General features: G+C 46.8%; 1 protein-coding gene across 5 annotated transcripts in view; it reads right to left on the reverse strand.

The window, feature by feature from the left end:
- Positions 1–698: 698 nt before the first annotated feature.
- The window catches only part of LOC112214302 (signal peptide, CUB and EGF-like domain-containing protein 1), a 136,774-nt gene continuing 113,563 nt past the window's right edge, over positions 699–23,909 (reverse strand). For 3 of the 5 annotated variants that reach the window (XM_042298032.1, XM_042298031.1, XM_042298029.1), the window contains 15 exons: positions 21,227–21,355; positions 12,381–12,497; positions 11,148–11,270; positions 10,884–11,003; positions 8,691–8,789; positions 7,278–7,394; positions 6,813–6,989; positions 6,199–6,393; positions 5,276–5,437; positions 4,710–4,877; positions 4,449–4,610; positions 3,617–3,814; positions 3,247–3,399; positions 2,966–3,045; positions 699–2,636 (listed from right to left, as the gene is read on the reverse strand). In XM_042298032.1, coding sequence (XP_042153966.1) covers positions 2,484–2,636; positions 2,966–3,045; positions 3,247–3,399; positions 3,617–3,814; positions 4,449–4,610; positions 4,710–4,877; positions 5,276–5,437; positions 6,199–6,393; positions 6,813–6,989; positions 7,278–7,394; positions 8,691–8,789; positions 10,884–11,003; positions 11,148–11,270; positions 12,381–12,497; positions 21,227–21,355 — 2,153 coding nt within the window. In that variant the 3' untranslated portion in view covers positions 699–2,483. The remainder of the gene's footprint in view (positions 2,637–2,965; positions 3,046–3,246; positions 3,400–3,616; positions 3,815–4,448; positions 4,611–4,709; positions 4,878–5,275; positions 5,438–6,198; positions 6,394–6,812; positions 6,990–7,277; positions 7,395–8,690; positions 8,790–10,883; positions 11,004–11,147; positions 11,271–12,380; positions 12,498–21,226; positions 21,356–23,909) is intronic. The other 2 variants (XM_042298030.1, XM_042298033.1) reach the window with 1 other exon arrangement.

Genomic DNA, 23,909 nt, shown 5'->3' on the forward strand with positions numbered 1-23,909 from the left:
AAGCTCATTGGAGGAGAGGTTGCAAGGTCCCTCCCCCGGACCACCTCCTCCAATGAGCTTTGATTTGAAGACCAGTAACATTTTCTGACACAACCCTACATGGGCCAAGTTATCATTCTGATTTGAGAGATTTTTGTAATGTCCTTGTGTAGAGATTCTGTCAAACAGAACACTGACACCTCATCAGAAGAAACTGCTCTACACACAACAGTGGGGGTCACAATTAGACTGGGCTGAACAGGTCCTGGATCAGTGCTAGGGCACAATGCAGAATTTATGAATGAGTGACTATATCTGTTCCCATATCAGTGGCCTTCAGTATATGGCCTCTAGGTAAGAAGATACAAGCCAGATAATTATGCTTATCATTCTTGTGCCCAGCACAAAGAATTTAAGTTGTTTATAACCGTGTAGTAGTGGAATATTAGCAGTTTAATAGGTGTGTAATAGATGTACTGTTTATAAAAAGGGTGGCTCGAGCCCTGAATGCTGATTGGCTGACAGCCGTGGTATATCAGACATTATAAACTGGGTGGTTCGAGCCCTGGATGCTGATTGGCTGACAGGTATATCAGACCGTATGCCACGGGTATGACAAAACATTTATTTCTACTGCTGTAATTACATTGGTAACCAGTTTATAATGGCAATAAGGCACCTCGGGGGTTTGTGGTATATTGCCAATATACCACTGTTAAGGGCTGTGTCCAGTCACTCTGCGTTGCGTCGTGCAGAGAACAGACCTTAGCCGTGGTATATTGGCCATATACCACACCCCCTCGGGCCTTATTGCTTAGACAGACTCTGCTGGGAGAGTGTTACAAGGGGGAGAACGATGAAAGTAATATTTTGTCAGAACGTTTTTCTACTTGAGGTCAGTTTGGGCTCTTTCTGGCTTACGGTTACAGTTGCAAGTGCTATGTACATACAGATACTCTCATAGACATCACAATACTTTCAAACAGACCTCTGTCTCTCTGCTACTACATTCACCTCCAAATCAACAGTCTCGTCATCATACAATACATATTTTCTCCACTTGCATTGTGCAGAAATATAAACAAACTAACAGATGTGTTATAGATATTAAATCAACAGTCTAGGTTGACGACTTACAGAAACTGGGAGAAGTCCAAATAGGACAGATTGAGAGTGGACACTCGTAAAAAGCAGGTGGTTTTGAGTGTGCACTTAGTGCCATCATTAAAGAAGCTTTACACAAAACACCCCTTTCCTCTGGCAGCTAGTCAGGAGGGTCTTAAAGGGATGAGGCAGAGTTAGGAGATGGGAGCACACACACAACTAAAATAGTAGTGGGACGTTAAGGACATTTCCCTTTAAATGATTACTTACTGGCAATACTGCTTTTCAGGCCAAATGGGTGGATTTGACGGTGTCTGTCTAAAGATATTGAATGCTGTTTTTGTTTTTGTGAGAACAAAAGGGGACATATTTTTGTCTCTCTCTTTTGCTACAACCAAGGTGAAACATTTCTATACAACACAAAACATAAGGAATAATGTAACTTAGATTTTTTTTCTACAGTTCACAATATAAAATTCAAGTGCAATTAAAGTTCCAAATATGAGTTACATCACATACATTTCTCTCTATAGCAACGTCGGTTGCTTGCAGGTAGTTTTTTCATCTTGTTAATATATCTTTCAAAATAAAACAAAAAAGCGACTTTTTTGAAAATCTAACTCATTCGTTCACTGTACTCAGTTTGAAGTGGAATGGTCTGGGATGCTGAAATTAGAAATGTCTTTTGAAACGATTTCCCATGTGAAAATGTGGATGTAAAATATGATTTAAGTGCACCAATCGTTTTTTTTGTGTACACGCCAGGGGCCTTTCAAAAATAACAAAATAAAGACACATCAATGTACCTGCGTGTGACGTCACTCTCGCACACCATCTACGTGCACATACGTATGCTCACACAAACACAAATATACATACGTACATACATACACATACATTTTACTTGTAGCCAACATGTCTGTATACGTACATATATATCAAACATCCATGTTTGTGGGCTTCTGCAAGTTCTAACACATATAAATATAACCAAAACAACAACAACAACACAAAAACAAACCAAACCAAAAGAGAAGTACAGGGGGAAAGCTGGAAATGAGGACTGCAGACAAAAAGAGGGAGACGGTTCTCTGTTCCTGTGCAGGGAATGCTGGGATAGCGAGCACGAGGAACTCCTGGTAGGGTTGGGGGTGTAAGAGAAGTATAGGGGTGTAGAAGAAGTGTTTCAGAGTAGAGGGGGTGTAGAAGAGAGGGATAGATTGGCGGGTTGGGTTGTAGGAGAGATGTAGGGGTATAGACGTGGGGGAGTAGAAGACATATGAGGATGTTGACAGGTGTAAGGATGTAGGTGAACAGGAGGGAGGAGTAGATGGTGGAAAGGGGACGTTGGATAAGCATAAGGGGTAAGCGTCTGGGTAACAAACAGGGGGTGTGGCAGTTTATTTGTACGGCCGTAGGAACCGTGTGACTTTGGAGCGCAGCAGCTTGATGAACGAGCGGGGGAACATGTCTTTGGACTCCTGTGCCGTGTACCTGAAGTAGTTCTGGGGGTGAGCCAGAACATCAAACAGGGCTTTGATCAGTTTTTTATCCTGCAGGGAGGAGAGAGGGAGGGAGAGACAGAGAGACAGACGGAGGGTGTTATCAGTGAAGATTTTTCTTTTACCTTTATTTAACTAGACAAGTTAGTTAAGAACAAATTCTTATTTACAATGATGGCCTACCGGGGAAGAGTGGGTTAACTTCCTAGTTCAGGGGCAGAAGGACAGATTTTTACCTTGCCAGCTCGGTTACTGGCCCAACGCTCTAACCACTAGGCTACCCGATACGCCCCGAGATAATATACTGTACACTGTATAGTAGTATCTATTAATTACAAAATATAATATACAGTAATTGGACATAATGGAGAGTTGCTTACTTTCAGTATCTCTTGGTGATTCTCTGATGCGTAGAGTCTGCCGTCCCGGACAATGTCCTCTATCAGCTGCTGGTAGTCCTCTACATAACAACAGACAGGATGAAAAACATCGTTACAGCATTCAGCTGGCTGCCACCTGCCGCCTTTTCACTCAAAGTGTACTAATATTCCACCATCAAACACACCGTGTCACGCTGTACATTATAGTTGACTTAATAAGGCACAGGTGAATGTTAGGGAGTCTGAGCAGCTTAGAAGTGTAGAAGCTACAACAGACTGACCATCGTAGGTGACATAAGGGACTTGGAAGCCCTTGCCGCTGTTGCCCTCATTGGACTTGAATTGGATCCAGAGCTTGCGTGAGCGGGAGGTGAAGGCGATTGGTCGCTCGTACGTCTGACACGTCTCATAGGTAGTGATGGAGGTGGGCAGGGCTAAGGGATGAAGAGGAAGGGGCTAAATGTAATTGACAGACAGATGGACCAACCAAGAGTTTGGAATCAGCTGAAATAATACTTGATGAATATTAAAATAGCAAGATAGACTAACTACAATAATGTAACAATCGAATTGGCTGGCTAGCTGAGGAAATTAAATATCACGCTGTCTGATTGGCTGGCACAGTAACGATGACTTCCTGGTTGTGCGTACCACTCTTCCTCATGACGAGCACGTCTCCACACTCGTCTTCGATGGGGAGGAAGATCTCAGGCACCACGATGAGGATGCGTCTCTTGTGAGGGGGGTTGATGGTCCAGATACAGTCTACATTGGACGGGTAGTCCCCGGGGTAGTTAGGAGACTCAATAAAGCCTGTAAAGTCCCCCAGCTCACCGCCACACACCTGGTCTAAGACAGGGAGAAGAGACTTGGATAAGTCAGGGTGCACTGGAGACAATGGCTTTGAATTGAACTAATTTAGCAGCAAGGAACATGTTTATAGCTTAGAGCAGTGGTTCCCAAACAGTGGGGTGAGGTCCAGATCAAGCCCATGTCAGCTACTGTTTTTATATTTACAGTAGGTTTTTTAGTCCATAGATATTGTTGTAATTTTTTTGTCACTCAAATATCACATGAATACACATTAGACATGGCAAAATGTATAGGATTGCAAGAAAATGTGCTTAAAAACTGCAACATTTTCTTGACAAAATGTGTAGAATTGCAGGAAATAAGCTTTAAACCTTCAAGAGAGGTGTGAACAGTTTGTCATGAACAGTGCCTGTGCCCATAGAAATAGACGTGGCACGTGCGCGGGATGTTCCCAAATGCTGGAAGGAAGACCCTGAGTGAAAAAGTTAGGGAATTCCTGGCTTAAGAGTACACAGAGGAAACTGAAATGTTTTAGCAGGTGTCACACCAAGACAACTTGTCATTTGTGGGCTATGGTCTAACGAGATGTCACGCTTAAATCAGTCCTCTAACCATGTGCAACAGTAAAATAACTCACTGCCCTCATGAACTAATGTGAGACTGGCCTTACTCTTGCAGTGAGAGACGTTGGTGGCTCCGTCAAAGTCGGTGGTGGTGTTGCCAGGGCAGGTGATGCAGTAGTTCTGTCCAAACTCTGACTGGTAGGTACCGGCTGGGCAGCGGATACAGCGGTGGTTACTGGAGTTGTAGTGGTGTCCAGGAGCACAGTGGACTACGGAGAGAAACACACACAGACACAAACATGAGAGTAATACACACACACACATTCTCTCTCTCTCTCTCTCTCTCTCTCTCTCTCTCTCTGTGTTACCTTTGGCCTCACAGTCCCTGAAGGCGACAGAGCCCTCATACTTGGTCATGAGGCCACCTCCACAGGAGAAGCAGAGTACACGGCCAGGCTCCGGCTGGAAGGAGCCCAGGGGACAGGGGTTACAGGGACGGAACCCATCTGACGAATACTGACCAGCCGGACACTGGCCTGGGAGAGGTGGAGAGAGGAAGAGGTTTAACAAGGCTCTATAACGTACATCTCTTCAACTGACCTATAATGTTGGAAGTAGAACTCCAATGTCTCATGAGATGGAGTCAGTTCCAGAGTACCGCTGGTGAGGTTTTGAAATCCCTTGTGAATCAAAAGACAACACCCAACGTGGGGCTCGAACCCACCACGCTGAGATTAAGAGTCTCATGCACTACCGACTGAGCTAGCCAGGTTGATCGAGCCGTAGACTCCTGGTCTTTGCTGCTATCTAGAGGACAACGTGGGAAATGCCTTGAAACATGCCATGGTCTCCAAAAGAACTGGAGTGTTGTTTAACAACCACAGGGTGGAGCCAAACTACAGCAAACATAAGACTAGCACACACACACACACACCTCCGCACTGGGAGACGTTCTTGGCCCCAGCGATGCCCTGTCCCTCGGTGCTGGGGCAGGGTTCACAGGACAGCTGGCCCATTGTGTCCTGGTATGTACCAGGGGGACACACGACACACTGATCATGGTCTCCACTATAGTACGTCCCCACACCACAGCTCACTGAGACAGGGAGAGAGACGAGAGAGACATGTTTAGCATATCATGTTATGGTGTATCCCACATACACCGCATCAAACTGCAGCTGTGATGTCTAGGCCAAAGTAAAGGAAACCCCAACATAAAGTGTCTTAATAGGGCGTTGGGCCGCCACGAGCCAGAACTGCTTCAATGCACCTTGTCATAGATTCTACAAGTGTCTGGAACTCTGGGACTCTGTTGGATGTGACACCGTTCTCCCATTGGAAATTCCATAATTTGGTGTTTTGTTGATGGTGGTGGAAAACGCTGTCTCAAGGCACCGCTCCAGAATCTCTCTTAAGTGTTCAATCAAGGTGCATAAATATGGAGGAATTCAGGTATGACGTCATTCTTTTTAGCACTACCCACAGAGTTCTTAAACTACGGTGCGCGACCTGGTTCAATGTGCCTGTAAATCAGCACAATTAACTTTTTTAGTTTTTCAAATTGCCGGCGTCTTGGCATGCGGTTTACATCGTTGTCATGCTCATTAAACCATTCAGTGACCACTCATCCCCTATGGATGGGGGCATTGCCATGGTAGACAAAATTAATGGCCAATTGGGCCTGCCCTGCATTTTTATACATGACCTTAAGCATTGTTTAGGAATTGCTCAGGAACTGCACCTGCTTTCACTATACTTTGTATCCCTAATTTACTCAAGTGTTTTTCTTTACCTGTATTTGGAATTAGTAAGCTACAACAACTCCATATTCCAGGATGCCTTGCACAGGATGCTCACCACACTTGCCGTCCCGTAAGACCTGTCCGGTGCTGCATTGCTCAACGTGCAGTGCAGGTTTCTGGGCCACCTCGTACTCGGTACCAGAGAACTGGATATAGAACTGCTGCTTGTTGATGGACTTCCTCAGGGTCCGCATGGCACTCTGTAACCTCTGCTTCATACGCTCCCTCACACACTCCACGTTACACGAGTCTGGGGCGTGGATACACACAGTCAGTACACACACACACACACGCACACACACCCACACACAACAAATGCACAGAGTCCACGTTACACGAGGCTGGGGAGTGGAATACACACAGTTAGTACACACACACACACACACACACACACACACACACACACACAACAAATGCACAGAGTCCACGTTACACGAGGCTGGGGAGTGGAATACACACAGTCACACACACACACACACACACACACACACACACACACACACACAGAGTCCACGTTACACGAGGCTGGGGAGAGGAATATACAAGCACACACACTCCATATCACAGAAAACTCACATTACTCACACCCATATACACCAACAGGTTACATGAGTCTAACATGTGACATATATTCAATCAACACACACACACACACACACACACACTGACCTGAGGTTGCACAGTCACACTGACCTGAGGCTTCCTTCATCTCCATCTCAAACTCAGCTGTGATGTGGGAAACCTCTTTGGAAGGGGACTTGCGTCCACGCCGCCGCTTCTTGGACGAGTCACACTTCAGATTGACAAAGGTCACCTGGCAGTCGTCAGTACATGGGAGCGGACCCCCTGAGAAGAAGAGGGGGAGGATGATGAGGAAGAAGGTAAGGAGAGAAAGTTGATAGGATGCTGTCGTGCATGGTTTAGTATCGATTGTTTCGTAGTTATGTCAGGTGTAAGGGCACAGCTCCGGACACATCTAACTGTCGTTTATATTACAGCTACAGTATCTTGCATCATGTATACCTTCTTAGTCTTAGTTCAGTCTGTATTACCTGATGCTGTACACTCTAAGTTAGGAGTAGCCTGTGTTATACAGTACAGTTTGTACAGTCATTTAGGAGTAGCAGGATTTACCTTGCAGACTCGGCTTGGATGTCTCTCTGTGTTTTTCCTTGTTTCTGGGTCTCAGGTGACACTTGGCATCTTTGACCTTGAAGCGAGCCTTCTGCTTGATGGGCGGGGGTAACGTATCTTCATTTACATCAAGGAGAAAGACACAGATATACACTAATGGATAACCTTTTGACATCTTACGAATAACATCATAATTAGGGGCAGGAGTTTTATCCTGATCACCTGACCAGACCAACTCCGGGCCCTTAATGATGGTCCACTGCCCATGGCATATGATCACACACTTTAGAGAGCATCTCCAGGCCACCTTTATTGGTGTTCCCTGGATGAGGTGAAGTTTAGGTCAGAGAGGAACTAACGCAGCCAAAATGCTCCATCACGCTCTGCCTGTCTCTCTGGCAATGAAGGCAAAACCAAAAACCCACATCATCCCGGTGATCAGCAGTCCAGCCGACACCAGGGAGGAGGTAGACGGAATGTGTGTGTTTGTGTCTGTTTTGTCGGTCATGTAGAGTGGGTGGTCGGGATGGCTGTCCTTTTAACGAGGTGCTGGAGACAAGCAAGGGTCAGAATGTGTGTGTGTGTGTGTGGTTATGGGTACGCTGAGTGGAGAGGAAGATTGAGAGCAGAGCCAGGTAAACACACAGCACAGTGAGAGGTTCTGTCCATTAACCATTAAAACCATACACGCCAGGACAACACTGGCTCCAGTTTGCTGCTGTGGAGCAGAGGCGCTGAATGGACTGAGCTGTTTGTCATCCGGGACGCCACATAGAAGCTGTCTTCATCATCATCGTTAACCGTCATCATCTGCCACTTCCGTTATCAGAGCGTGAAATGATAGACCGTGATGGGAGCGTGGCTGAACCGTAAGCGAACCATATGTCTGGGGGAGCTGTGAGATTCTTAGGGGACGGTCCATGATTGGCACGCTGAGGTGAGCTGTATTTCATATCACTTAACACTCACACCCCCAGCCAGATGGTGAGTCTTTCTATCTCTCCATCTCTATCTCTCTCTCTCTCACACACACTCTCCATCTCCCTCTCTACCCCTCTCTCTCGTTCTCTCTCTCTCTCTCAGTGCATTCCTCTGGCCGTGCGAGGGCCCTCTCCCTGTCCAAAATCTACAGAGTGCTGAAGGAAATATAGGAGTGACGATATGGCGAGCACCAAAGGCAGGGGAGTGAAGATTCCGATGGAGGGAATGAAGAAATTGAGGAATTTAAACCCACCGGCAACGGGAGAATTGAAACGATGACAACTGCATCGACATCAAAAGGTCATGACCGAGCTGCGAGACCCTGATCTCACTGTATGTGTGTGATTTAACTAGAAGTGGTATGGTTAAATATCTTTATATTGAACAAAAGCATGACATCTCTGACTACATGTCCCATAATGCATTGCATACCCGCACAGGTGAGCAGGGCGGTGGTGGCGTTCCTCTTCTGTGGTGCCTTCCCAGGTTGCACCGGCACACCACAGCTTAGTGTGTAGCTGTTCTCAGAGTCTGGCGGGACACACACAAGTACATGTCAGTTACAACCCTGTCCATCCAAGGTCGATCCATTTAGACCAGCTCTGCTTGCAGTATCCCTGTCTTCTGCCACTGGCTGACTTGTTTATGGCTATTAAACCAACGGCACAGAGGGACAGGGTGACATGGGACATGAGGAAATATGGGATTGCTGTCAAAGTGATAGAGGGGTCCGTCTGAGGAGCAGTGTGACCCAATCTCCCTGCTACGCTAACCGCTGGAGGTGTGTGTGTGTGTGTGTGTCTGTGTGCGCGCGTGTGTGTGTGTGTGTGTGTGTGTGTTTCTCTTGGCTAGTTGAGGTTCTGATGGAGTGCAGAGGAGTAAAATACTTGTATTAGTTTTCTATGGCCTCACTTTCTCTAGTATTTAAGAGCTACAAGAGACTGCCATATGAAGTCTGCCATAAAAGAAAACGCACTCACACACACCTCAGTCACACACACACACACACACACGTGCATAAATACACATTTCCTGAGGGATGGAGAAATTATGCACCGAATGACAGATCTATGCTCACTCATGAATGTTCACACACACACGTACACATGGACACACACAAACACACACACACATGTCTAGTCAGAAATGAGGGATGAAGACTTCAGAGCTCATAAAGCGGGACATGACTGAAGAAGACGCAGGACTTTGCGTGCAACCACAAGAATTGAAAAGCTTTCCTTCTCCCCCACATTAAGACATTCTCCAGAAAGATAAAAAAGCAATATTTTTTCACTTTATGTTTGAGAGCTATCCATCAGTCTCACACTACAGCAGCCAAACCAAACGGAGCAAACGTCTACTCAAAACAGTCCCAACAGAAATATGGCAGGCCCGATTAAAGAATGTAATTGTTTTACAGATGTTCGTCTGTGTTAAGCACATTCGCAGAAGGACCAGGGTGCCTGCATTGACAGCAAATAGCTTTATAGTCATTTATAGCCTTATGGGCAACACCAGACGAAATCACTCACTGAGTGAAATACTTTTATCTGAAATGCCCCTGATGGATCTTTTGGCCAGTGACTGAGAAAGGTAGGTAGGTAGATAGTTAATCTGAGCCCTTCACCCAAGTGGGAAACTTTCAGTGGAGCTCTGCTTGAATGGAGAGCAGCGTGAGGCCTTGACCTCTAGGGGGCAGCAGAGAGTGTAGAGCGGCTGGAGCTCAGTTAATTAACCACGGATACACAGGTATTGGTCATTGATAAGAGTCAGCTCAAGACTAGCGCATTGGACTAAACCTCACCAGACCAGTCCAGGTCAGAGAAGGCAGAGGATTAATGTAGTTTAACCAGAGAAGGCAGAGGATTAATGTAGTTTAACCAGAGAAGGCAGAGGATTAATGTAGTTTAACCAGAGAAGGTAGAGGATTAATGTAGTTTAACCAGAGAAGGTAGAGGATTAATGTAGTTTAACCAGAGAAGGTAGAGGATTAATGTAGTTTAACCAGAGAAGGTAGAGGATTAATGTAGTTTAACCAGAGAAGGCAGAGGATTAATGTAGTTTAACCAGAGAAGGCAGAGGATTAATGTAGTTTAACTTGAGAAGGTAGAGGATTAATGTAGTTTAACCAGAGAAGGTAGAGGATGAATGTAGTTTAACCAGAGAAGGTAGAGGATTAATGTAGTTTAACCAGAGAAGGTAGAGGATTAATGTAGTTTAACCAGAGAAGGTAGAGGATTAATGTAGTTTAACTTGAGAAGGTAGAGGATTAATGTAGTTTAACTTGAGAAGGTAGAGGATTAATGTAGTTTAACCAGAGAAGGTAGAGGATGAATGTAGTTTAACCAGAGAAGGTAGAGGATTAATGTAGTTTAACCAGAGAAGGTAGAGGATTAATGTAGTTTAACCAGAGAAGGTAGAGGATTAATGTAGTTTAACTTGAGAAGGTAGAGGATTAATGGAGAGAAGGAGGGAGTGTAGATTGCAGATTGAGGAGAGGAGACAAGGTTAAAGTCTAGGATTCTGCTGGGAAGAAAGAGTGAAGGTTTGGTCTGAGTAAAACAGTTCCTCCGTGCTGTAAGGTGTGTGTGTGTGTGTTGGGGTGTGTAGGACTGAGCCACGTACCTGCGAGGAAGAGTGCGTTGGACGGACAGGAGAGCGAGCACACCTCCACCCCTCCTCTCTTGTCACAGCTGAGCTGGGCGCGCGGCGCTGGCTTCCCGTCGGGCAAACACTTCACCGCCTCTGAGGAACATAGAGGGTCACATCACCGTGACAACCACAGACCCGTCACAGCACGAAAAAAATGACACGCACGCACACACACACACACACACTCTCCTATGTCTATAGAAGACACACACACACAGTAGATGTTTAGGTGCTTACCGGTGCAGTCCTTCTTGTTCCAGTGGAGTTTCTGACCGGGCGGACACAGACACTCATAGCCTCCCTGTGTGTTCACGCAGCTGTGCTCACAGCTCCCGTTGTTAATGCTGCACTCATCTATGTCTGAGACACAACCAAAAAAGAATACAGTCAGAGGGTCGTGTGTGTGTGTGTGCACATGTACGTGGTTGAGTATCATCAAAGTTCAGAGGGACATCATCAGACATGATGTCCCGGACCTGCTGTTTTCGACTCTCTCTCTCTACCGCACCTGCTGTCTCTAACTCTGAATGACCGGCTATTAAAAGCCAACTGACATTTACTCCTGAGGGGTCGACCTGTTGCACCCTCTACAACCACTGTGATTATATTATTTGTGAACGCTTGAACATCTGTGAACGTTTGAACATCTTGGCCATGTTCTGTTATAATCTCCACCCTGCACAGCCAGAAGAGGACTGGCCACGCCTCAGAGCCTGGTTCCTCTCTAGGTTTCTTCCTAGGTTCTGCCTTTCTAAGGAATTTTTCCTAGCCACCGTGCTTCTACATCTGCATTGCTTGCTGTTTGGGGTTTTAGGCTTTGCTGGTGGGTTTGATGATGTAAAAAGAGCTTCATAAATACATTTGATTGATTGATTGATCAGACAGAGCCTGTGCTACAAGTCAGTGTGTGATGTCATCAGTGTGAAACAGACAGCTCATGTCCTCTCCGTGCTCTATATCTGACTGACTGGTATGTGTTGACTGCTAAAGGAACGCCCTTAAGACAGTGGCCTGTTTAGTCTACCGCTGAAGAACATGGCTGTCAGTCCGCCAGGGCCAGGTGAAGTGGGATCACAACACACACACACACCCGTCAAGCCTACTGCCTCCGCACGACATGTGTGTGACAGGTACAACACACACACATGCACACACAGGCAGGGACGCAGGTGCGGAGGGCTATTCAGGGGAACTGAGGTATGAGTGTGCTTTCGGCACACACAATAAAAAACACTCTCCCTCTCTTCCTATTTCTCTCTCTCCTCTTCACTCGCTGTCTTTCTTATTCTCTCGTTCCCCTTGTCTGTCTCTCAGGGCTTCTTACTTTGTGTCAGTCAATTCCTTTCTATCTGTCCCTCTCCATAGCTACCTGTCTGTCTAACTCTTTCTAAGTGTGTGTGTGTGTGTGTGTGTGTGTGTGCGCGCGTGTGTGTTTGCATGCAATCCCATGCATGCCTGTGTCCTACTCACCTCCGCAGTGTGTGAGGCCGTACAGAGTGTATCCTTCCTGACAGACACAGTCGAAGCTGCCAGGGTAGTTGACGCAGGTGTGGTCGCAGGTCCTCTCAAAGGAACACTCGTCAATATCTGAGAGGAGAAACACAGATCGTATGTAATACTACTACACACGGGGTCTGTCCAGAATGACACTATTCCCAATATAGTGCACTACTTTTGACTACAGCTCCATGGCACTCTATTCCCTACAGAGTGCACCACATTGGACCAGGCCTCTAGGGAATAGGGTGCCATTTCAGATGCTGCCATGAACGGGACCATAGTGAGTCCCTCTGACCATGCCTTCACCAAGGACTTATGGCCAGTATAGCCAGTGTCTATATGAAACATGCTAAAGATAGGACAGAGTTATCCATGTTCTCAGTACAGAGTACCTGACCAGTTGCATCACCGCCTGGTATGGCAACTGCTCGGCATCTGACCGTAAGGCGCTACAGAGGGTAGTGCGTACGGCCCAGTACATCATTGGGGCCAAGCTTCCTGCCATCCAGGACCTATATAATAGGCGGTGTCAGAGGAAGGTCCAAAAGATTGTCAAAGACTCCAGTCACCCAAGTCATAGACTGTTCTCTCTGCTACCACACGACAAGCGGTACCGCAGCTGGACTATTTACATGGATCCCCCTTGTTCTTACACTGCTGCTTCTCACTGTTTATTATCCATGCATAGTCACTTTACAAATGACCTCGACTAACCTGTACCCCCACACAATGACTCTGTTCCGGTACCCTCTGTATATAGCCTCCACATTGACTCAGTACTGGTACCCCCTGTATATAGCCTCCACATTGACTCAGTACTGGTACCCCCTGTATATAGCCTCCACATTGACTCAGTACTGGTACCCCCTGTATATAGGCTCCACATTGACTCAGTACTGGTACACCCTGTATATAGCCTCCACATTGACTCAGTACTGGTACCCCTGTATATAGCCTCCATGTTGACTCAGTACTGGTACCCCTGTATATAGCCTCCACATTGACTCAGTACTGGTACCCCTGTATATAGCCTCCACATTGACTCAGTACTGGTACCCCCTGTATGTAGCCTCCGCATTGACTCAGTACTGGTACCCCTGTATATAGCCTCCACATTGACTCAGTACTGGTACCCCTGTATATAGCCTCCACATTGACTCAGTACTGGTACCCCCTGTATATAGCCTCCACATTGACTCAGTACTGGTACCCCTGTATATAGCCTCCACATTGACTCAGTATTGGTACCCCTGTATATAGCCTCCATGTTGACTCTGTACTGGTACCCCTGTATATAGCCTCCACATTGACTCAGTACTGGTACCCCTGTATATAGCCTCCACATTGACTCAGTACTGGTACCCCCTGTATGTAGCCTCCGCATTGACTCAGTACTGGTACCCCTGTATATAGCCTCCACATTGACTCAGTACTGGTACCCCCTGTATATAGCCTCCACATTGACTCAGTACTGGTACCCCCTGTATATAGCCTCCACATTGACTCTGTTCCGGTGCCCCCTCTGTATATAGCCTCCACATTGACTCAGTACTGGTACCCCTGTATATAGCCTCCACATTGACTCAGTACTGGTACCCCTGTATATAGCCTCCACATTGACTCAGTACTGGTACCCCTGTATATAGCCTCCACATTGACTCAGTACTGGTACCCCTGTATATAGCCTCCACATTGACTCAGTACTGGTACCCCTGTATATAGCCTCCACATTGACTCAGTACTGGTACCCCTGTATATAGCCTCCACATTGACTCAGTACTGGTACCCCTGTATATAGCCTCCACATTGACTCAGTACTGGTACCCCTGTATATAGCCTCCACATTGACTCAGTACTGGTACCCCTGTATATAGCCTCCACATTGACTCAGTACTGGTACCCCTGTATATAGCCTCCACATTGACTCAGTACTGGTACCCCTGTATATAGCCTCCACATTGACTCAGTACTGGTACCCCTGTATATAGCCTCCACATTGACTCAGTACTGGTACCCCTGTATATAGCCTCCACATTGACTCAGTACTGGTACCCCTGTATATAGCCTCCACATTGACTCAGTACTGGTACCCCTGTATATAGCCTCCACATTGACTCAGTACTGGTACCCCTGTATATAGCCTCCACATTGACTCAGTACTGGTACCCCTGTATATAGCCTCCACATTGACTCAGTACTGGTACCCCTGTATATAGCCTCCACATTGACTCAGTACTGGTACCCCTGTATATAGCCTCCACATTGACTCAGTACTGGTACCCCTGTATATAGCCTCCACATTGACTCAGTACTGGTACCCCTGTATATAGCCTCCACATTGACTCAGTACTGGTACCCCTGTATATAGCCTCCACATTGACTCAGTACTGGTACCCCTGTATATAGCCTCCACATTGACTCAGTACTGGTACCCCCTGTATATAGCCTCCACATTGACTCAGTACTGGTACCCCTGTATATAGCCTCCACATTGACTCAGTACTGGTACCCCTGTATATAGCCTCCACATTGACTCAGTACTGGTACCCCTGTATATAGCCTCCACATTGACTCAGTACTGGTACCCCTGTATATAGCCTCCACATTGACTCAGTACTGGTACCCCTGTATATAGCCTCCACATTGACTCAGTACTGGTACCCCTGTATATAGCCTCCACATTGACTCAGTACTGGTACCCCTGTATATAGCCTCCACATTGACTCAGTACTGGTACCCCTGTATATAGCCTCCACATTGACTCAGTACTGGTACCCCTGTATATAGCCTCCACATTGACTCAGTACTGGTACCCCTGTATATAGCCTCCACATTGACTCAGTACTGGTACCCCTGTATATAGCCTCCACATTGACTCAGTACTGGTACCCCTGTATATAGCCTCCACATTGACTCAGTACTGGTACCCCTGTATATAGCCTCCACATTGACTCAGTACTGGTACCCCTGTATATAGCCTCCACATTGACTCAGTACTGGTACCCCTGTATATAGCCTCCACATTGACTCAGTACTGGTACCCCCTGTATATAGCCTCCACATTGACTCAGTACTGGTACCCCTGTATATAGCCTCCACATTGACTCAGTACTGGTACCCCTGTATATAGCCTCCACATTGACTCAGTACTGGTACCCCTGTATATAGCCTCCACATTGACTCAGTACTGGTACCCCTGTATATAGCCTCCACATTGACTCAGTACTGGTACCCCCTGTATATAGCCTCCATTGACTCTGTACTGGTACCCCTGTATATAGCCTCCACATTGACTCAGTACTGGTACCCCTGTATATAGCCTCCACATTGACTCAGTACTGGTACCCCTGTATATAGCCTCCACATTGACTCAGTACTGGTACCCCCTGTATATAGCCTCCACATTGACTCCAGTGACTCAGTACCCCCTGTATATAGCCTCCACGTTGACTCTGTACTGGTACCCCCTGTATATAGCCTCCACATTGACTCAGTACTGGTACCCCTGTATATAGCCTCCACATTGACTCAGTACTGGTACCCCTGTATATAGCCTCCACATTGACTCAGTACTGGTACCCCTGTATGTAGCCTCCGCATTGACTCAGTACTGGTACCCCCTGTATATGGCCTCCACATTGACTCAGTACTGGTACCCCCTGTATATAGCCTCCATGTTGACTCTGTACTGGTACCCCCTGTATATAGCCTCCACATTGACTCAGTACTGGTACCCCTGTATATAGCCTCCACATTGACTCAGTACTGGTACCCCTGTATATAGCCTCCACATTGACTCAGTACTGGTACCCCCTGTATATAGCCTCCACATTGACTCAGTACTGGTACCCCTGTATATAGCCTCCACATTGACTCAGTACTGGTACCCCTGTATATAGCCTCCACATTGACTCAGTACTGGTACCCCTGTATATAGCCTCCACATTGACTCAGTACTGGTACCCCCTGTATATAGCCTCCACATTGACTCTGTTCCGGTACCCTCTGTATATAGCCTCCACATTGACTCAGTACTGGTACCCCCTGTATATAGCCTCCACATTGACTCAGTACTGGTACCCTCTGTATATAGGCTCCACATTGACTCAGTACTGGTACCCCCTGTATATAGGCTCCACATTGACACAGTACTGGTACCCCCTGTATATAGCCTCCACATTGACTCAGTACTGGTACACCCTGAATATAGCCTCCACATTGACTCAGTACTGGTACCCCCTGTATATAGCCTCCACATTGACTCAGTACTGGTACCCCTGTATATAGCCTCCACATTGACTCAGTACTGGTACCCCTGTATATAGCCTCCACATTGACTCAGTACTGGTACCCCTGTATATAGCCTCCACATTGACTCAGTACTGGTACCCCTGTATATAGCCTCCACATTGACTCAGTACTGGTACCCCTGTATATAGCCTCCACATTGACTCAGTACTGGTACCCCCTGTATATAGCCTCCACATTGACTCAGTACTGGTACCCCTGAATATAGCCTCCACATTGACTCAGTACTGGTACCCCTGTATATAGCCTCCACATTGACTCAGTACTGGTACCCCTGTATATAGCCTCCACATTGACTCAGTACTGGTACCCCTGTATATAGCCTCCACATTGACTCAGTACTGGTACCCCTGTATATAGCCTCCACATTGACTCAGTACTGGTACCCCTGTATATAGCCTCCACATTGACTCAGTACTGGTACCCCCTGTATATAGCCTCCACATTGACTCAGTACTGGTACCCCTGTATATAGCCTCCACATTGACTCAGTACTGGTACCCCTGTATATAGCCTCCACATTGACTCAGTACTGGTACCCCTGTATATAGCCTCCACATTGACTCAGTACTGGTACCCCTGTATATAGCCTCCACATTGACTCAGTACTGGTACCCCCTGTATATAGCCTCCACATTGACTCAGTACTGGTACCCCTGTATATAGCCTCCACATTGACTCAGTACTGGTACCCCTGTATATAGCCTCCACATTGACTCAGTACTGGTACCCCTGTATATAGCCTCCACATTGACTCAGTACTGGTACCCCTGTATATAGCCTCCACATTGACTCAGTACTGGTACCCCTGTATATAGCCTCCACATTGACTCAGTACTGGTACCCCCTGTATATAGCCTCCACATTGACTCAGTACTGGTACCCCTGTATATAGCCTCCACATTGACTCAGTACTGGTACCCCTGTATATAGCCTCCACATTGACTCAGTACTGGTACCCCTGTATATAGCCTCCACATTGACTCAGTACTGGTACCCCTGTATATAGCCTCCACATTGACTCAGTACTGGTACCCCTGTATATAGCCTCCACATTGACTCAGTACTGGTACCCCCTGTATATAGCCTCCACATTGACTCAGTACTGGTACCCTTGTATATAGCCTCCACATTGACTCAGTACTGGTACCCCTGTATATAGCCTCCACATTGACTCAGTACTGGTACCCCTGTATATAGCCTCCACATTGACTCAGTACTGGTACCCCTGTATATAGCCTCCACATTGACTCAGTACTGGTACCCCTGTATATAGCCTCCACATTGACTCAGTACTGGTACCCCTGTATATAGCCTCCACATTGACTCAGTACTGGTACCCCTGTATATAGCCTCCACATTGACTCAGTACTGGTACCCTTGTATATAGCCTCCACATTGACTCAGTACTGGTATCCCTGTATATAGCCTCCACATTGACTCAGTACTGGTACCCCTGTATATAGCCTCCACATTGACTCAGTACTGGTACCCCTGTATATAGCCTCCACATTGACTCAGTACTGGTACCCCTGTATATAGCCTCCACATTGACTCAGTATTGGTACCCCCTGTATATAGCCTCCACATTGACTCAGTACTGGTACCCCTGTATATAGCCTCCACATTGACTCAGTACTGGTACCCCTGTATATAGCCTCCACATTGACTCAGTATTGGTACCCCTGTATATAGCCTCCACATTGACTCAGTACTGGTACCCCCTGTATATAGCCTCCACATTGACTCAGTACTGGTACCCCTGTATATAGCCTCCACATTGACTCAGTACTGGTACCCCTGTATATAGCCTCCACATCGACTCAGTATTGGTACCCCCTGTATATAGCCTCCACATTGACTCAGTACTGGTACCCCCTGTATTTAGTCTCGTTATTGTTAAGTACATTTCTTGTGTTACTTTTTGATTGATAAGATTTTTTTTAAACTTTAGTTTATTCAATAAATATTTTCTTAACTCTATTTATTGAACTGCATTGTTGGTTAAGGGCTTGTAAGTAAGCATTTCACGGTAAGGTCTACTACACCTGTTGTATTCGGCGTATGTGACTGATTTGTATACTGGATATTGAATGCATTGAGTTTCACTATGGGGAGTTGTATGAACTGTCTTTTGTTTAGAGTGCTAGAAGCTGTGAAGAGGAATTTCCACTAAAAGTACAATACATCTGAACTGTGAACTGTCAGTGGTGAGACAGTGGATGTGTGTGTGTGTGTGTGTTGTGTGGGGGTTGGAGGACTGGACACTGCAGGAGCATTTCAAAATGTTCTATCTGGAATAACAGTGTACATTCAGCCTGGTTATGTGGGTGGGAGTCTAAACAGTGACAGGGTTACTGGGTGTGTGTGTGTGTGTGTGTGTCAGGTTGGTTGCTCAAGATTCACACACATAAACACACACACACACGCGCAATACACAAACCCTGACCATTAAGCCATCTTCCTTGGTTGTAGCAGAGAGCATGTTTGCTTCCTTCCTCTTGAGGAACCAACAAGCTGATATATGAGTCATAGATATTACTCTCTACGACTCTTCTCCACACAAACACCCATTATTCAGCCGCGGCTAATAAGACCAGTCCATTAGTCAGACTGGAGTTCATTGTTAACAAACAGAGGAGTTGAAAAACAAAGCAGAGCTCTGCTCACTAAACAACCCCAAGAGGTCTTCTCAGGTGAGACTTAAAGATCCAATCCAGTGCTTCAGTCAAGCCCTCCACCCCAGGCCTGGGATAGATCAGACCAACTCACTGTGGTCAGGACCAGGGGCTGATCTAGGATCAGGTCCCCCCCTATCAATATAATCATATTCATTCAGACTTAAAAGGCCAAAGTGATCCAAGATCAGCACGCCTACAGGCCCTGGTTTGGGTTTATAATTGTTTTGTTTTATTTGAGTGAGAAAGATGTAATGACATATGTGGGTGGCTGACAGTAGCAACAGCATTACTTCAGTCCAGCGTCTCCAACTCACCTGGGCTATTTCAGGACCAAGTCATCTGGGCTGCGGAGATTTACAGAGGCTAAAAATATGGTGTGTTGTGATAAAGTTTTGTCATGAGGAGGAAGTTGTTGAGGCCTGGCTTCTGTTGGCTCCTGGGCTGCTTTGCTACAGTTCTCCAGGCTACGGTTAGACTACCCTACCTGATTAATGAAACTAGCATCAGACCACAGCCCCAGCCACCACGCAGCACTGGAACGACTTGAGAGAGGCGCAGCTGTATAATCTCATTTCACCGAGAGGTGCCAGTTGTCGGTGTTGGCTGATGTGCAGGTGTCAGTCGGTTTGTGGGGTGTTACACCCAAGGTTAGTGTCCCCGTTTGTTAAAACACCAAACAACGTGGCCTGTCTATTAATAAGCATACTGTGTCTGCATAAGCTAAAGCTCCCTCCGTTCGCTTGACCTCGACTGTATTGTTTGAATACAGCTGCCTGTAGGGAGTCTTATTGTTCCTGGTGATTATTGTCCCATTCTCCATCACCCCTGCCCTTGTACAGGCATAGGGGTAAGTCTAAAGACTCTCTCTCTGTATCTGTCTCCCCCTCCACTTCCTCTCTCAGGAGGAGCCTGGCATAGCTGTAGCTCTTCTCAGACACGTATTACCAGGAGCTATTTTCCCTGGAAGAGCTTACCAGCATGGAAAGAATTAAAACATTAAATAAATAAAAGTTCAAAACGAAAATCGGAACAAAAATACCACTTGTTAGCAGATGGAACAACGTGTGTTTTTGGAGACTGGAAGCTTAGTTTTACAGTCAGGTAAAGCCGATGGGTGGAAGGAGCGTGTCAGTGTGTGTGTGTGTGTGTGTGTGTGTTCCTCCCATCAGCACACACCCAAGTTGAGTGTGTTATTGGCGTGTATGGAGTTGTGTAAACTGTTTGTTGGCAGTTCTTTTTGTGTTTAATATGACAGTGTTGATGTTTAATATGACACACACACACACACTCACACACACTGGGATAGAGTTGTTTGGTGTTTTTGGTTCGGGGACAAAAACACTGCAGGGTGTTGCTGTTCATAAAATAACTTGTGATGTGTGCCTCTCCTGTCTCTCTTGCTGTGACTTGTATAGAAGAATCTGCATTTGTCCTCCAAACACGACCAGGGATTAGATATGAAGAGAGAAGCAGAATGCCTTAATACAACTGACAGTATATTACACCCACTGAAGGATGTCAAGTCCATTGTACTAACAAGCCTATCTGTGCATGTCATTCCAGGTGAATGATTTGTAGACCAACCCCTGTTTTGATTCTATGTATGATCTTGCTCTGAACATAAAGCACATGAGTGAGTTACTACCGTAGAGATTTACGATAGAAACTACTAGGCCGACTGCATATTCTAGTATATCCATTCCTGCGGTCCCTATTCCGTGACACTGTGACGGCACTGGTTCCAAAGGTGGCCGTCTTAAGGCACTGTGACGTCATCGGTCATCAGACAGGAGTGTATGACAGCCGTCAGTCAGGCGGGCAGCTCACCCTGACAGGTGCGCTCGTCAGTGAGGAGCTTGTGGCCCTTCTGGCAGCTGCACTCAAAGGAGCCCACCGTGTTTTTGCAGAAATGGTCACAGCCGCCGTTATTGAACGCCTCTTGGCATTCATCTATGTCTGTATGGAGAGAGGGATGGGGGGGGGGAGGAAGAGACGGAGCATTAGGTCACAGGTACACTAAGGCAATAGGCAATACTGGTCAAAGAGAACAGAGTTTTTACACACACACACAGACACAGACACACACACAGACACACAGACAGACACACACACAGACACAGACACACACACAGCACATAACTATGCCGTGCTAAAGTGTTCCCCCTTTAGCAGTCTCTCCCACACAGCCACTGCCATGCTGGGATGGAGATCTCCAAATTGGCAGACAACAGGCCAATAAAAGGCTTCACTAATGCCTTGAAATCTATTCTAAGCCTCTGTAAGAGTCTTTATGGAATGGGTGGGGGGCAGGCGGGGTGAGAGTAAGGGTGAGACAGGGGGAGTCAGAGAGAAGTGGGGGTTTTCCTAATGCTCTTATTTGTGCTAGCAGGAAGAAGCCAGGAGTTGGCAGGCCTGAAAGACAACATGAACACGGGCCGTGCTGCGTTGTGGTGGTAAAGTAGGTTTCCATCCACACAACAAGTCCTAACCGCAGTGCCTGGGTGTCAGTGTGGGGCAGCCGCCCTCAGTCACAAACGTATTGTCACAACACCGGGAAGATATTATCCCAGAGCAAACAAACCTGTGGGAGTCCCATCGCTGTTCCCTGAAGGCCTCACCTGCCTCTTTCATTCTCTTATTCATTCCCTCTTTCTTTTCATTCGTTCAGATCTCTGATAAAATGACTGAAGTCTCATTCACTGGTGGTTTCTTTTCTGCTGCCAGACCATTTCTTTATGCGGTTTCATTATTCTATTGATTTCTTTCTCTCTCTTTCTCTTCCTCTTGGCATGTGTGTGTGTGTCTGTGTGTGCGTGTGCGCCAGGCAGTGGGTGTGTATACGTGTGCGAGCATGTGTGTGCACGCTCTTGTGTTTGTGTGCACTTGTGTGTGTGTGATGGTATCAAGTGCAATGGTAGCTTCACGGCGCTCGGCAGCAGACAGCATGGTACAGGCTCAGGGGGCTTGTTGAGAGGGATCCTCCACTAGCCTCTGCTGTCCGATCCTACGACACGCTCTTTACCTGGAACTAATGGAACAGCCTGCTGCTACTGCTGTACACAACACTGTCTAGCCCACCATGCAAGGACTTAGAGAAGAGGGGAGAGACACACAGAGAGAGAGAGAGAGAGAGAGAGAGAGAGAGAGAGAGAGAGAGAGAGAGAGAGAGAGAGAGAGAGAGAAAGAGAGTGAGAGAGAGAAAGAGCAAGAGAGAGTGAGAGAAAGAGAGAGAAAACGAGAGAGAGAAAGAGAGAGTGAGGGGGGAGGGGTGTTGAATGAATACATAATTTGATGGACTTTCTCATAACTTCCATCTACCTCTCCTCCCCCCACCTCCTGCCCATGTGACTAGGTCTTCCTGAATAAAGGCCCAGGTGTGTGAGACGATCCAGAGACGTAGACCAGGAATAATAAGCAAGCCGGATCCCCTGGGGCTGTGCATGCAGTGCCAACCCTCCAGCCTGGTGGGATCTGATGTCACGCTGCATCCCCCCCTAACGCCATCCCTTCTCTCTCCTCACCCCTTCCTCTTTCTAAATATGTGCCCTCAGCCGAACCCTGGTGAGGGTCACTGGGTATATTTCCCTCCTGAGAGGACTGGCAATGCCACACTCAACAAGGGAGGAAAGGAAAGAGGATGAGGAAGAGACGGAAATGAAAGTGGAGGAGGTAGAAGGTAGATGTAGTAGACGAGGAGAAACGTAAGGGGAAGAAAGGAGGAAAGTGGAAGGGTAGAGGGAGGAGGAAGGGTATAGGGGAGGAGGAAGGGTAGAGGGAGGAGGAAGAGACGGAAGAGAAAGTAAAGGAGGGAGGGAGTATTAAGAGGAGGAGGGAGAAAGGGAAATAAAAGAGGAGGAAAGTGGAAGAGTGGAGGGAGGAGGAAGAGGACAATAGCATGGCAGATTACACGGGCTAAGCCCGTTTTGATTGGTGCTCTAAGTGATGAAAACGGCTGGGGATTAACACCTAAGCCTTTGAGTCAGAGAGTCAGCCAAGCAAGACACCACAGGGAAGACTCATCTAAGAGGGGAGTGGAGGGGAGGAGGGGGAGAGGAGGAGAGTAGGAGAGGAGGGAGAGATGAGTGGAAGAAAAAAAGAGGTTAGATGGAAAGGGGTAGAGAAAAACAGGAGGAGAAGGGAAGTCGGTGGGGAAGGCGCAGTCAGATATTGCATGTCTCCATTGTTACCTTTAATAGCAAGTCCACTGTGCAATGAGCCAAGCCAGATAAAGTCAGACAAATATATACAGTTGAGTGATATAAAAGAACATCAGAATAAAATGGTCCTCAGACGACAGGGCCTGTGTTCTCCTATAACAATGTATCCTGATATAAGGGAACCTCTCCATCAAGGCTGAAGTGCAGTGTAATCTCACTGTACAGTGGAATTCCATAGACTGATTTGAGGGCCTTCCTATTTGCATATATACTACAACTACAATCAGAGACAGTAAATATTTTGAGGAGCCAGGTAGCCTAGTGGTTAGAGAGTTGGGCCAGTAACCGAAAGG

The sequence above is a fragment of the Oncorhynchus tshawytscha genome, linkage group LG15 (assembly GCF_018296145.1).
Source record: "Oncorhynchus tshawytscha isolate Ot180627B linkage group LG15, Otsh_v2.0, whole genome shotgun sequence".
NCBI classification, from domain to species: Eukaryota; Metazoa; Chordata; class Actinopteri; order Salmoniformes; family Salmonidae; genus Oncorhynchus; species Oncorhynchus tshawytscha.